Source organism: Geotrypetes seraphini, chromosome 9 (assembly GCF_902459505.1).
Source record: "Geotrypetes seraphini chromosome 9, aGeoSer1.1, whole genome shotgun sequence".
In the NCBI taxonomy this organism is placed as follows: Eukaryota; Metazoa; Chordata; class Amphibia; order Gymnophiona; family Dermophiidae; genus Geotrypetes; species Geotrypetes seraphini.
This window is the reverse complement of record NC_047092.1, coordinates 50,473,576-50,489,818: the sequence shown is the minus strand read 5'-3', so window position 1 is coordinate 50,489,818 and position 16,243 is coordinate 50,473,576. Positions and strand designations below refer to the sequence as shown.

Below are 16,243 nucleotides of genomic sequence, written 5' to 3'. Positions count from 1 at the left end.
TCAGTCTAACAATGTACAACCCATTTGGGCAGCAGCAGTTGGGCAGTGTTGGAGGCATAGGATCGCATTTGATGCAACAAAAGTGACAACCATCAAATTTATACTGTGCAGAAGAAAGGCCCTGCAATCTACTTCTGTATTCTTCCACAAAAGCTTGATGATGTTCATCAAGTCGCTAGAGGATTCGAACAGAAGTTAATAGCACAGCTAGGTCCATACTTTCAGTTATGATCATATACCCCTTTTTATGATGAATATGGTAAAGTGTTTGTTACCCTTGCCCCTTTCTTTTGTCTGTTTTATATTTGGTTTGTTATAACTGTATACATTTAAAGCTGTGTATGTAAATTGTGAGCCACTTGGCAGATAATAAATGCTTTAAATAAAATAAATAGATATTTATTTATTCAATTTTCTATATTGTTCTCCCAGGGGAGCTCAGAATGGTTTACATGGATTTATTCAGATACTTAAGCATTTTTCCCTGTCTGTCCTGGCGGGCTCACAATCTATCTAATATACCTAGAGCAGGGGTAGGCAATTCCGGTCCTTGAGAGCCGGAGCCAGATCAGGTTTTCAGGATATCCACAATGAATATGTATGAGATGGATTTGCAAGCACTGCCTCCTTGAGATGCAAATCTATCTCATGCATATTTATTGTGGATATCCTGAAAACCTGACCTGGCTCTGGCTCTCGAGGACCGGAATTGCCTACCCCTGACCTAGGACAATGGAGGACCAAGTGACTTGCCTAGGGTTACAAGGAGCAGTGTGGGATTGAACCCCCAGCTTCAGGGTGCTGAGGCTGTAGCTCTAAACCAGATACCCCCTGGGAAAAAAGATAGCCACTGCGAATAGAACAGAGGCAGTACAGAGGATGGAACTGAGGCTAGAGCCAGTCACAAACAAAGATTCCAAAACATTTCAGTTTGGAGACTACCATTCCCGTGGAATAGAAGGCCTGATTGCAGCAGAAGGTAGCACAGCGAGCAAATGTATTCTCACTGTCAGACTGGGATGTAGGGTGTACAAAGGGAGTGGAAACATCACATACGTCTCACAAATGACACCCCATTTAGAGAAAAGTCCTGGAAAATAGCCCCCCGTGATTTAGCTGATGACAGGAAACATCTACAAGAATTCATGCAATCAGGGATCATTTTCCGAGTCTAACAGCCCCTATGCTTCTCCAAGCATGGATTATTTGACAGATGCTATGTATGATCTCTTCAGAGTGGTGAGGAAGCTCTTGGTGTACTCTATTTTGGTACAGAGGATGTTGTGGATCCTCCACAGTGGTCAGGTGACTCATCCTCTGAGGCAGGGGTGCCCAAAAGGGTGATCGCGATTGAGCAGTAGATCGCACAGGCAACGTTAATCGATTGTGGAGCCCATCCCTGGCTCTGCGATAAACTCACGTTGCCTTTGCATTCTGTTCTCCCTGCTTCCCCGCGCATATAAGCGCTGGGCCCACAGCCTCCCCCCACCTACAAGCGCTGGGCCCACAGCCTCCCTCCCCTCCCCCATCAATTCTGACATCGGAGAGGAAGTTCTGGGCTAGCCAGGCAGCGATTGTCTGGCCCTGAACTTCCTCTCTGATATCAGAATTGACACCAGGGTTGGGGGGAGGAAGGTTGTGGGCCCAGTACTTATATGCACCTGGCCTGGCATTGGGGAAGCAGGGAGAAATCGGCAGTGGTGGTTTGGAGGGGCAGGGATAGAGAAAGACAGACAGAAAAAAGAAAGGGGGCAGGGAGAGAGAAAGAAAGAGGGCAGGGAGAAAGAAAGAGAGGGAGGGGGAAATTTTGGGTTGGATAGTATTGCCTTATATTGAAGAGTACCAGTATGACTGTTTATGTTTTGAGGTGGGGATTTGGCTATCTGGTGTATTTGCCATTGTGAATTTTTTTTTTTTAAAATCTTTATTAATTTTCAAATATTAACAGTGCATTGCAAAAAATTTTTTAAACATAAACGAATCAGGAAAAGCACTATAAATTCTGAAAATAATCATTTTCTTCCCTCCCCCCCTTCCTCCCATTCATCCATAAAAGTATAACCACATATAGAATTTCAATAAACTAAATACAAGAAATAATGATGCCTTCCCACCTCCCTCCCTCCCACCCTGGATGTGTAAGGAATTAACTAAAAAGAAAAGGTACATGACAACTAATGTGATTCAACAAATGATGTCAACGGGCTCCACATTCTTCTAAATGCATTACTATATCCCAAAAATTCAGCATTCATTTTTTCATATTTGTAACTGCAACATATGTTTGCCCACCAAAAAGTATAATTAAGTCTATCATAACTCGTGTAATCATCTGCATTGTGAAAATTCAATAAAACTTGTTAAAATAAAAATTAAAAAAAGAAAGAAAGGGGAGGTGACAGGGAGAGAGGGAGAGAAAGAAAGGGGGTCAGAGACAGAAAGAAAGAAAGAAAGGGGAGGGGGCAGGGAGAGAAGAAAAAATGTTGGACTCATGGAGGGACAGAGAGAGATGTTGGTTGGAATGAGGTCTGGAGGCAGAAAGAAAGAAATATTGGATTTTCAGTCAGAAGAAGGAAGTGCAACCAGAGACTCATGAAATCACCAGACAGTAAAGGTAGGAAAAATGATTTTAATTTAAATTTAGTGATCAAAATGTGTCCGTTATGAGAATTTATATCTGCTGTTTATATTTTGGACTATGGCCCCATTTTACTAAACCGCGATAGCAGTTTTTAGTGCAGGAAGCCTATAAGCATCGAGAGCAGCGCTAGGCATTCAGAACAGCTCCCTGTGCTAAAAACTGCTATCGTGGTTTAGTAAAAGGGAAGGGCGAATATTTGTCTATTTTTGTATAGTTGTTACTGAGGTGACATTGCATATTTTAAAGTCATCTGCCTTGACCTCTTTGAACCCCCCCCCCCCCCCCGAATATAAATGATAATTTACATTTTCTTTGCGTACAGTATGCTTTGTGTTTTTTTTTTTAAATTTTATTGTTGGTAGATCATTTTGACTTAGTCATTTTAAAAGTAGCTCGCAAGCCAAGAAAGTGTGGGAACCCCTGCTCTAAGGTGACCCTGAGTAAATTACCTTTTAGAGGGCAATTACTGTTTGGAAAAGGCTTAGACAACCTCATGGCTAGTGTGCAGGACCATAAGCTGAAGTCCTTGCCCGACAACAGGCCCCGGTCCTTTCGAGGTCCAGAAGGTCCAGTTTTAAAATGGTGGCTCTGGCCAGAGTCGTTATCCAGAGGTCTTCCTCTCCACATAGAGTAATGGGTGATATGATGGATGCCAGTCTTTACAGCTGGGGTGATCATTATGAGGGTTCCCAGTCCAAGGCCGATTGCTGCCATTGCTGAAAACATGGTCCATCAACACATTGGAGTTGAGAGCCATCTGGATAGCTCTCTGCTTTTTCCAAACATGGCTGAAAGGCAAAGCAGTCAGAGTATTCTTGGACAATGCTACAGCGATGGTGTATGTCAATGGGCAAGAAACCAAGAGTTCTCTGAAGCTGGAAGCCCAATAAATGTTTCGGTGGATGGAATTCCAGCTGCAGGCAATAACAGTGGCAATGTAGCAGGAGTGAACAATGTCCAAGCTGAATACTCCAGCAGGCAGATGCTGGATCCAGGGTAATGGGTGTTGTCCCAAAGAGCATTCAACTGTATTGTGAGACACTGGGGGTGCCCAACGCTTGATCTCATGGCATCGGCGGACAACAAGAAAGCCCCTCTTTTTCAGTCGAAGATTTGAAATAGGAAGCATCAAAATGGATGCTCTCGTGCAACCTTGGCCAGTAAGAGAACTGCTGTGACCTGTTCCCACCGTGGCTGATGATAGGCCAAGTCATTTGCAGAATAGTGACCTATTGAGGATTGGTAGTTATCATAGCCCCGGATTGGCCGCATCATCCATGATACACAAATCTGGTCTACTTGCAGTGGGACAGCTGCCTCAGACTACCACTACATCAAGGCATTCTGTCACAGGGACTCATAATATTAGATAATCGGGAATGCTTTGGCTGTTTTGTATTATGCGGAGCGTGGTACTCTGAGGGTGACCTCTATTCAGCTGCCCTTAAGTATCGAACCAATTGAGATCCCAAAAATTTTGCATGATTTTGTTAGAGACCATAGGGAAAATCAACATAAAATTTTGTTCAATTTGGAGGAGGTTAAGCTTGGACTCTTGGTCCACTTGATATAGAATGATCCATAGGGCACCTAGCATTATCTCAGGGCAAGCAGAAAACATGTTCTCATATGTGGGTGACATCATCCGCGGAGTCTAGTACGGACAGTGCAAAAGAGTACTGTGACTTTAAAAAACTTTTCAGAGTCTCAAAATTACTTTCTCCTGATGTCGACTTGCGAGTCTATCAGTTCTCAGTTTTCAGTGGATCTGAGAAGCTGTGTTTCTCGGAGGATGGAACTCCTCTCATCTGAGGAAAGACTAAAAAGGTTAAGGCTCTTCAGCATGGAAAAGAGACAGCTGAGGGGAGATATGATTGAAGTCTACAAAATCCTGAGTGGAGTAGAACGGGTACTAGTGAATCGATTTTTCACTCCATTAAAAATTATAAAGACTAGTGGACACTTGATGAAGTTACAGGGAAATACTTTTAAAACCAATAGGAGGAAATATTTTTCACTCAAAGAATAGTTATGAACATAAGAAGTTGCCTCCAGACCAGAGGTCCATCGCGCCCAGCGGTCCGCTCCCGCGGCGGCCCATCAGGCCTATGGCCTGTGAAGTGGTCCCTGACTATTCCTATAACCTACCACTACTTCTATCTGTACCCCTCAATCCCCCTATCCTTTAGGAACCTATCTAAACCTTCCTTGAACCCCTGTAGTGTGCTCTGGCTTATCACAACCTCCGGAAGCGCATTCCATGTGTCCACCACCCTCTGTGTAAAAAAGAACTTCCTAGTGTTTGTTCTAAACCTGTCCCCTTTCAATTTCTCCGAGTGCCCTCTTGTACTTGTAGTTCCCCACAGTCTGAAGAATCTGTCCCTGTCTACCTTTGCTATGCCCTTCAGGATTTTGAAGGTTTCTATCATGTCTCCTCTAAGTCTCCGCTTCTCCAGGGAGAATAGCCCCAGCATTTCCAACCTGTCAGCATATGAAAAGTTTTCCATACCTTTTATCAGTTTAGTCTTCTCTGGACTCCTTCAAGTACTGCCATGTCCTTTTTGAGGTACAGCGACCAGTACTGGACACAGTACTCCAGATGTGGGCGCACCATTACACGATACAGCGGCAAGATGACTTCTTTCATCCTGGTCGTGATACCCTTTTTAATGATACCCAACATTCTGTTCGCTTTCTTTGAGGCTGTCGCACACTGTGCTGATGCTTTCAATGTTGTGTCCACCATCACCCCCAGGTCTCTTTCAAGGTTACTTACCCTTAGCAAAGATCCCCCCATTTTATAGCTGAACATCGGGTTCTTTTTCCCTATGTGCATGACCTTGCATTTCTCTATGTTAAAGCTCATTTGCCACTTTTTTGCCCACTCTTCCAGCCTCGTTAGGTCCCTTTGCAGGTCTTCGCAGTCTTCCGTGGTTCTAACCCTGCTGCAGAGTTTGGTGTCATCCACAAATTTAATAACCTCACAATTTGTTCCCACCTCCAGGTCGTTAATAAATATATTGAACAGGAGCGGTCCCAGCACCGACCCCTGTGGAACTCCGCTCGTGACCCATTGCCAGTCTGAGTAATGGCCCTTTACTCCAACCCTCTGTTTCCTGTCCGCCAGCCAGTTCCTGATCCATCGGTGGACCTCCCCTTGCACCCCGTGGTTCCATAGCTTCCTTAGCAGCCTTTCGTGAGGTACCTTGTCGAAGGCTTTTTGGAAGTCAAGGTAAATGATGTCTATGGATTCCCCTTTATCCATCTGGCTGTTTATTTCCTCAAAAAACGTCAAAATTCGCCTCTGCGACAGCCCATTGCAGTGGCGAATTTTGACATCGCTCATACTTTGCTGCTACTCTACAGTTTTTTGTGACTTTTTTGTTATTCCCCCTTTTTTTACCATGGACCCCTGACGAAGGTTTGTCCGAAACACGGACCGTGTCGGGTCCCTTGATTGGTAAAAGGGTTTGCATATAATTATTTTGTCACAATAAATTTTGCCTACGTCTTGTACAGATCTGCAGTTTTGTTTTGTTTGCTCTCGGTTGTTTTTTACTGCAGTTTAAGGTTGGAACCCTTTTTCTTTGTTTTGTTGGTTTATATCACTCTAAGCCCAAATGATGAAGTTATGACTGTCTTATTTTGATCATACTGTCAGAAGAGAAAGATCATTGGAGAAGGACATCATGTTTGGGAAGATTGAAGGAACCAGGTGAAGAGGGTGACCTACAATCAGATGGCTGGACATGTTGAAAACAACATGGGGATGATACTGGCACAAAACCAATTTCTTTTTAGATCTGTAATTCATCAAGTTGCTAGGAGTTGAACATGAGTCTATGTCACCTGACATCCAGTTACTCATTACTTTTGCATGAAAGTAATCTTTACAGTTACTAGTAATGCAGGGTGATAACAGATGAGAAGTAGGCATGGTCACTTAGGTAGAGGACCTTATGGGCCATGGTTAGAATATTTTGTTGAATGCGGAACTGATGGGGGAGCCAGTGATAGTGTGCCAAATGTGGGTAGACCCTGCAGAACAGTGAGCATGAGCTAAAACATGGATAGTAGTGTTTTGAACTGTTTGTAATCTGTTCACTAAGGATAGAGGGAGTCCAGAAAAAATAATATTGCAGTAATCTAGTTGTGATGTTACTAGAGAATACAGAAGTGTAGTAAATGAGGAATCATCAAGAAAATAGTACAAGGAGCAAACGAAGCATAGGGAGAAAGACAGAATCTAACAACCAAGGAAATATGATCAGTGAATGAAAGCTGGGAATCAAAAATGACCCCAAGATATTTAATTGAATTAACTAAACCTATTGGAGAACCACATAAGAGGGGGGCAATACAAGAGGGAGAAAGGTGATCTGAAACCTAGATAACAGTTGTCCTATTAGGGTACATATCAGTCTATGAAAGGAAAACCAAGTATCGACAGCATCTAAACATTTTCTCAGAGGGTACAAATTAGGGGTAGGAGGTTCCTGGGGAAAGATTAGCATGATATTGTCCGCATATATATATAATCTTATAGCATGGAACTGTATGAGGAAAGCTAAATGACTAATAATTTGAAAAGGAGGGGTGAGAGGACTGATCCTTTTAGATTATCTAACATCCAATCTTGTCTAGACACAATCTCTTCTTGGCTTCAGAACAACCTATTCTAAATCCCTATAAAACTGCAACTTACTGGCTTACTGGTCATCCCACTTCTAATGTGTCTCCCTTACTTTCTAATTTGGCTATCCCACTTGTCACTTCTTTCTGTTATCTTGGTGTATATTTAGACCAGCAACTTCATTTTGATCAATGTATCTCACCTAAGTCATGTTTCTTTGCCTTCTGTAAGTTTTGCTCTATCTAAAAATATTTTGATCCTTCTGCTGCCAAGTCAATACTTTATTCTACTGTCCCTTCTTGGGTTGACTACTGTAATGTAGTTTATGCCAGCCTTAACTCTGGTCTCCTTAAACGACTTCAATCAATTCAGAATATTATTATCTGCATAGTTTCTTGAGCTAAGAAATTTGACAGGGTAACTCCTCTGCTAATTCAATATCATTGTCTTCCTGTTAAATTTCAAGTTCAAGATTCTCATTGTATCTCACAAAATCCTTTTTGGGTACTACTCCCTCTTATTTCTCTTTGCTCATTGCCTCACATCATTTGTTTTATCCCTTATGCTTTGCATGAGTCTCATATGTGTATTTCATCTGTAGTTTGGAATTTGAGTTTACATATCACTTTTGTGCAGTCCCTTCTTTATGAAATTCTTAAACCTAACACCTTTGTAAGGAGCTTTCTTATTTAAGGTTCAGAGCTGCATTAAAAATTCACCTTTTCAACAAATCTTTGTTTTATCATCCTTCATTCCTTTAATTTTGGATCCTATTTATTGCAGCATCTTAGCCTTTGTTTTGTTTTTTTTGCTTTTCTATATGATCGATGTTTCTTTCCTCTTCTTAGATTTTAAACCACTTTGAGCATCCCCTTGTCTAGCCGTATATTAAATACCTTGTGAAAAATAATGAAATGAAGTCAAAGTAAATGACTGCTTTTGGAATGAAATGCAAATTGCAATCTAAACTCAGTCCTTCCATGGATCAGAAATTACAAAAAGTTAACAAATTTAGGTTGAATGAGCATGTGAGTTATGAGATCTTTTGCAAACACAATGGAGAAATCAGCCTATTTGACATGTACAAATGACATGTACAATCATTTTCATTATTACTACTAGTTTAGGAAAAACATCATATGAAGGATTCTCAGTGTTTATAAATGGTGGGAAAATGTGCAGGTATGCTCTCAGGTTCCTCTAAATAATGAATGGACATCTGATTTGTTTGTAGACAAATAGCACTGGTATAGCAATTAAGTTTTTAGTGAAGTCTAAATAGAAGAGGAGCATTCACCCATGCTGCCTCGTAATAAAGGCATTGTGCCAGCAAACTTACAAGAGCATGTAAGAGCAGATAATTAATGGGTTGGGCTTAACTCTGAATTTTGCTGTCATTTTTATTCTTCAGACACTGAACAAAGCATCAGTCATCATCAGCACTGCAAGATTATGACATAAAACTGGCCTAGAAATTAAGTTGCTGTTTTATCATTAGCAAAAGTGGTATGGGTCTGGGGAAAACAGCATCATCAGTGATGTTATCATTAGCACCACTGCTACTGCTATCACCATTTTAATCAACAAATGGAAAGATGTCATTTTAATTTGCGTAAATGTCAGCTGTCCCAAAGTATCTACTATTGTTGACTGATCAGTACATTTATCTGTATTTTGTACTAGTAGCACTACTGCTGTGTATTCTTTTAGATAATATTCAGCGTAAACCCAAGAATTAGAAATTAGTAATTTTCTTGATCCTCAACTGGCTTTGCAGGCTTTCAACAAAGTATGGTTGCTCAGTGCTTCAGCCTTTTCATCATTGGATCCTATATTTTCTATTTTATAATGCTCCTTGTTCATTCAAACGTGTAGTTAAATAGTGATTAACTTATTAAACTTATCTGAATCATGCCGTATCTTGGATCACCTCTCCCGAAATGTCCATGTTTCAAATAAGATTTTCCTCAGAGTTGAGGTTACTCCAAAATTATATCTATAATCAAATATAGCAGAATTATTATATGCCAGCCGTATATACTATGTTCAAAAATAGGAGCATTATAAAATAGAAAATATAGGATTCAATGACGAATGGGCTGAAGCACTGAGCAACTATACTATGTTTGGAATTTGAGTTTACATATCAAAGCCAGCTGAGGATCAAGAAAATTACTAATTTCTAATTCTTGGGTTTATGCTGTTATCATTATTGAGTACCCAATAATTGAGTAGCAAACAATTATTGCTGGTTACAGGGGACTATATATTCTTTTAGAGCATTTGCAGGTTAGTGAATGTGTGAGCAAATCAATTGGTATATGGTCACTGCTAGGAAAGATTGGTGCTATGCGATTTGAGGGCTTATTTTCAAAACACTTAGGGCCTCTTTTATGAAGCCGTTTAGCGTGGGCTGCTGTGGTAACAGCCCCGAAGCCCATAGAGATTTAAAGGGCTTTGGGGCTCTTGCTGCACAGCAGCTGCTAGTGCAGCTTTGTAAAACAGGCCCTTAGATACACAAAGTGCCTTAGGTTTCTATGGTACTTTTTGTGTCTAAGTGCTTTGAAAATAAGCCACTTAATTACTAGCTATCTTGCCTAGGAAATTGTTATATAAATCTTTATTCATTTTCAAATATTACAAGTGTATAATAATCAATCAGAAATATTTTTAACTAATCACTTGACAATCTTATTTATATTCCTCCAAATATATAAATATAAAAGAATCCCACCCCACCCACCCATATATTAATAATTAACAATTAACAATTATTATCATTCATAATCCCACCCCCCTCTATTTCTTATCCAATACTAAGGTGTTTAAGATGTCTGATCATTTGAATAAATAATCAATGGCCCCCAAATCTTTTTAAACTTATGATAATTCCCTTGTTGCATAGCAAGCACCCTTACCATTTTATAAATATGGCATACTGAATTCCACTAAAAAGTAGGAAATTGTTGATGGGGGATATAAAATAAAATAAGACATCTTATGTAGAAACCTGTTATATCTTCCTATATTATTCTGTACTGTTTAATGATTCTTCTCCCTTATTTGAAGCTCTGTTCTAATCAGAAGGCTTATTCCATTCTGACCACAAGATATCCCTCACTCACTTGTGCCACATGACTGCACCTGAGCACAATACTGGACCCCAAAGGCTTGCTACTGTAAACTTAGAGACATACATGCAACTATTTTATGGTTACTTGTGGTCACCAATGTCTTCGTGAATGGCTTAAGAGGATGAGTTTAAGGCTTCCATCCAGCCCATGGTGAGAACATCCTTTCCAACCACGTGGCAAGGACAAAATCTAAGTGCTGCAGGTTATGATACATCTCACCAACTCCACCACAGATTGATCACCTATGACAAAGACAGATTTTAAAGACAATGAAATATGTTCTTTTCAATGGAGGACTCCATCTCCAGCAAACTGTTGTCACTCTTGCCCTGGCATACTAGCCTCATTACATGAACTTTGCACTCTTATGTGTAGGAAAATGACAAGGCCAAACGCTCTATTCATAGATAAAGCACCTACTTTATACTGTCCTGCAGGATTTGCCACCCTCATTGTTGCATATTTTGCAGTCTGATTCAGGCTATTCTAATGCTTTAGAGCAGTGGGTCTCAACCCTGTCCTGGGGGACCCCCCAGCCAGTTGGGTTTTTGAAATATCCCTAATGAATATGCATAAGACACATTTGCATGCCTGTCTCCTCCATTACAGCAAATCTCTCTCATGCATATTCATTAGGGATATCCTGAAAACCCAACTGGCTGGGGGGGGTCCCCTAGGATAGGGTTGAGAACCACTGCTTTAGAGGGTAACAGAGAGAGGATGGCAGGGATAGAAACATAGAAACATGATGGCAGATAAAAGCCAAATGACCCATCTAGTCTACCCATCCACAGTAACCATTATCTCTTTCTCTCTCTGAGAGATCCTACGTGCCTATCCCAGGCCCTTTTGAATTCAGACACAGTTTCTGTCTCCACCACCTCTTCTGGGAGACTGTTTCACCATCTACCATCCTTCTGTAAAAAAGTATTTCCTTAGATTACTCTGAAGCCTAAGGAAATACTTTTTTTTTCAGAAAAGATAGCGGGACATGTGCGTAGTTACGTTCTCTATATAAGATTAGTTTTGGTTGCACAAATTTTTGTATCTATTTTATAGCAGTTGCTTGAATGTTATAATGTTTATTGGTAATGTTTTACAGAGCAGAACAAAATTGTATTGTCAGGGATTTTTCCCTATTTCCCTCCTTTCATTACAGTGTTACTTGATTGCTTTTGTATGTACTGAGGGGGCAGGAGCAGCTCCTTGGGAAGGAGGTGGAGTTGAAAAGATGATTGACAGTTTTCTGCAAGCAATTTGCAGGCTCAGATGCAAAACCCTATGGTTCAGGACCACTAGACACATGTACAAGAAAGAAGATTATTGAGGTAACAACCTAATCTTTCTTTGCCTGTCCCAGTGCTTGTAATAATATCCACAGTTAGTGATAAGATTCTGACAGCACCACAGGCTGTCAACAGGCTCCAACAGAGCCATCAAATGCCAGCCAGTAGTTCAAGTTGCATTTTCAAGTTTAATGCCTTAATATTATCCAGCCATGGATAAGCAAAGCTTTAGGAGGTTAGGATTATGAAATTCTTTAGAAAAGCAAACATATTTTAATCAGGGAAAAATATCAGCTGACTAGTTGGTCTCTAGATTAAACAAATCAAATGTTAAGTTTGTGACAGATAAATGTATAATCTGGTATTTCTTCCTATACCATATAAAATTGGAAATGATTGCCTCAGGATATTGCCCTATTTCTGACATTTCTATATCGCTCAGACTAAAACATCTAGAAACTTATAAAGCTAATGCTAAGAAGCAAATAGCACACTGTTGCAGTTTCTTATATTTTGTAACTATAACCAAATTTCACTAGTATCCTAGCTCATGCAGGTGTTTATTTACTAAAGGTGTTAGGATTGTAGCAATAATTTTAGTACAAGTTAGTTGCAAATCTAATTATTTTGTTTTTGAGGGAATGCTTTATGCAAGTCATGCGCTAATAGTCATTAGCATGCATTAACTGCTTGGATTTAAGGCAGGAGTACTTAGCGACTCCTATGTAGGAAGCACTAAGTGATCTATCATTAACTCAGTTGTTATCCCATTAGTGTGCTACCTAGGATGTGCTAACAAGAGAATGTTTCTGTACCCATGACATGCCTTGTCCTAGAAAAAATCATTAACTGCATACACCTTAACACAGTCATGCAGTTACCCTGTAAGTGTGTGTTAAGAGATTTTAATATCTTTTAGTAAACATATCCCATTGTCATTAATGATTGATTTATGCAATGTTGAGAGGTTTTGAAATAATAAACCCTCTTCCAAAATGTATATATGGATCTTGCAAATTTATCTTACTTGTATTTCAATAATTTTTTAGATGGACAAAACCTATTTTGAAAAAGGGCTACAGGCAGCGATTAGAGTTGACAGACATTTATCAGATCCCCTCTGTTGATTCTGCAGATACTCTTTCAGAAAGATTGGAAAGGTAAGGTGAACTGTAAACAAGTCTGCCATAAATTCAACCATCTGAACATACATTGTTTCTTGCAAAATGTTCTAAAACTCTGTCTGATGTTATGATGACAAGCTAAAATTATATTAAAGTTTTGATGCCACCTTGGTAAGACCAAAGCACATTCTATTACATCTATGCCAGACCAGTCCAGAATGAATAGATTATGGACATCTACCAGTGGAGGGAGACAGAGAAAATTTAGTTCCAAGAGCTTTGCCCTTTAAGGGTATTGTGCAGCCAGGAATATTCAGTATTTTTTCCCATCTCTAAGCAGATGGTGAATGGATCTGCAGCTCCTTCTTGGTGTTTGCTAGTTTCTGACCCAGCTAATTCCGGGAAAATGTTGAGCAGGGGGTTATGCTGGTCATCTTTGCTCAGATTATAGCCTGAACTTTCTCAATGAGGTTGGATGACATCTGGTGGTGCTAGGTCTCTCCCCCCTTCCATCTAGCTCCACTCTGAGGGGCAAGGCCTGTGTCTTCTTTTTTTTGTCTTCACAAATATGGTAACCCTAACTAGGGAAGGAACGTGGATTCATCAGGACATGGCCACCAAGTAGCATAGACATGCAGATGCTCCACCCTCTCTCTGCCGGCTATAGTAGCTTCTGTACCAGACAGCAGCATATGGTCTGCTTCTTCAGTGAGGTGCCTCACACAGTCTGGGAAGGCTCCTGTGAGCCCAGCCTAACAGTTTTCTCCCAATTCAGGTCAGCAACAGCCTGCAGTTCCAGGTAAAACTTTTAAACTACCAAAATCCAGTATCCCTCCCTCCTCCTGCCCCTTCTAACAGCCATTCTAAAACTAAGTGCCAGACTCCTAAAGATCTTCAGCCTAAGGACCCCACACCATCTAAACAGACCTCTCTGCTGCCCACTACACCTCAACTCACACAGGAGACTTTTCCATAGAAGGCTTCACCATCTCAATCAGCTTCAGTATTTTTTCTTCTACTACAATGCTCCATGCAGGATAGCACTGCATTCCTTCAGGTGATTCTCACACCTCTGCCCTCCCCCCCTTAACAAGGGCTACAAATTCCAATATGGGAGGGCCAGTCCTCTCACCTTTCTATCTATTCCAAACTTCCCTCTCAACATCCAATATTTCTCCTTCCCTCCTCTCCACCATCATGTCCAATAATTCTCTTGCTTTCTTCCTTTTCCCATGTACACCATCTCTCTTTCCCTCCTATTCCATACACTTATGTCCAACAATTCTCCATTCCTCTTCCCACCCACCGGCAGCATCTCTCTTTACCTCCCTTCCGAACCACCATCCCCCCATTCTGTGTAGCATCTGTCCTTCCCTACGTCCTCCCAGCCCATGTAACATCTGTCCTCCTGGTCTTCTCAACCCCCTACCCCCAGCCCCGGGGCATGCAGCATATGTTCTTCTTCCCATTCCCTCCCTCCTCCCAGCGGGACCATGTAGCATGACTTCTCTCTTCAGTTCTCAACTCCCCCACCTACCTCCTCCCTGGTCACTGTTAAATCTTCGGGCAGCCACTCCAGCAGCGTCAACAAAATGAGCCTGCTGCCATCAGCCTGCCCTGAAAGTCTTCATTCTGCAGCATCCCACCTATGTAAGAACAGGAAGTTTTCATTCTGCAATGACTTCCTGTTCCTACATAGGTGGGATGCTGCAGAATGAAGACTTTCAGGGCAGGCTGATGGCAGCAGGCTCATCTTTTTTTTTTTTTTTTTTTTAAATTCTTTATTCGTTTTCAATCTTACATCAAGTGCACAAACAATAAAACAATACAATTAAACACATCACTTGACAATCTTTCTGATTTATCTTACAATACATAAAATTACCACCCTCCCCTCCCATCATTCCTCTATTATTTCCCCAATAAGAAAAATGTAAAATATACATCCCCCTCCCCCCAATCATTAGACAGTGTATATTACAATAGAAAATGGTGTTTACTCATTACAATAAGAAGTTAATGGCTCCCAAATTTTATTAAATTTCTTATAGCTTCCTTGTTGTATAGCAGTGGTTCCCAAACCTGTCCTGGAGGACCTCCAGGCCAGTCGGGTTTTCAAGATAGCCCTAATGAATATGCATGACAGAGATTTGCATATAATGGAGATGCCAGGAATGCAGATCTGCTCCATGCATATTCATTAGGGCTATCTTGAAAACCCGACTGGCCTGGGGGGTCCTCCAGGACAGGTTTGTGAACCACTGTTGTATAGCAATTGCTTTTTCCATTTTATATATGTGACATAATGAGTTCCACCAGAAATTGTAATTAAGTCTACTGTAATTTTTCCAATTACTTGTGATATGCTGAATGGCGACTCCTGTCATTATCAATAAAAGTTTATTGTTATGTGATGATATTTGGCTCTTTTTCCTCATAGACATACCAAATAGTACTGTATCACAAGATAATGCCACATGCTTTTGCAATAAACAATTTACTTGATCCCAAATTGAGTTCCAAAAGGCTAAGATAAATGGACAATAAAACAAAAGATGATCTAAAGTCCCTACTTCAAGATTACAGTGCCAACATCTTGTTGACGTTGCTGCGGCGGCTGCCCAAAGATTTAACAGCGACCGGGGAGGAGGTAGATGAGGGAGTCGAGAGCTGAAGAGAGAGGTTGTCACGGTGGGGGGTGGGGTGATGGAAGGAAAGAAGAACATGCTACACACCGAAGATTTAAAATTACAGTGGCCAGAAGAGGAGGCAGGGGGAGCAGAGCCACTGCTAATTTTTGGGGAGGCCACAGCCTCTGTGACCTTCCCCGTTCTGAAGCCTATGGACAGAGGACATTCATTTTGGATAGTACATCCTATGCAACCTATTTGCTCCTTGATCTACCTCTACAACCTGTACAAATTGTAGCTAGGGACTCACCAATAAGTCTTCCTGTATCTCCCTTGCTTGTCTCCAGAGAAAGCAAAGTTGCATACCTCCCACCATCCCCACTCAGATATATCTGTTTTTCAGCTAGAGATAAAACTGACGAGAGGAGGGGGCCACTGAAGTCAAGAATCCCTGCACATGCTCAGTAAGCCAAAAGCTTACTATAGCTAGGGGAGAGTACTGATGCATAATATCAGTTTGAGGACTTCACCAACAAGTGTGGCAAATTGAGGCAAAGGTTTATTGGAACTTCTGTGTATGTGCAGTCTTCTGAAGAGCAAATATTTACTCTTCCGGCTTCTATTTTTACTTCACTAAGGTAAGTTGCAATTTTGGGGTCTGGAATAAAACCAGGAGTTCCAGGATTCTCAGGATCTCCAGGATCTAAGGCAGGCCATCTTGAGAATGGAATGCTCTTTTATGACAGCAGCAGGCTGTCTTTCAGTAGGGAATCCCCATGCTCTTTCATCCGTCTC

The 16,243-nt window shown here is 41.0% G+C and overlaps 1 protein-coding gene across 1 annotated transcript in view; it reads left to right on the top strand.

Moving 5' to 3' along the window:
- The window catches only part of CFTR (CF transmembrane conductance regulator), a 411,238-nt gene that overhangs the window by 3,689 nt on the left and 391,306 nt on the right, over positions 1–16,243 (top strand). The window contains exon 2 of the mRNA XM_033959147.1: positions 12,744–12,854. Within this exon, the coding sequence (XP_033815038.1) occupies positions 12,744–12,854 (111 nt within the window). The remainder of the gene's footprint in view (positions 1–12,743; positions 12,855–16,243) is intronic.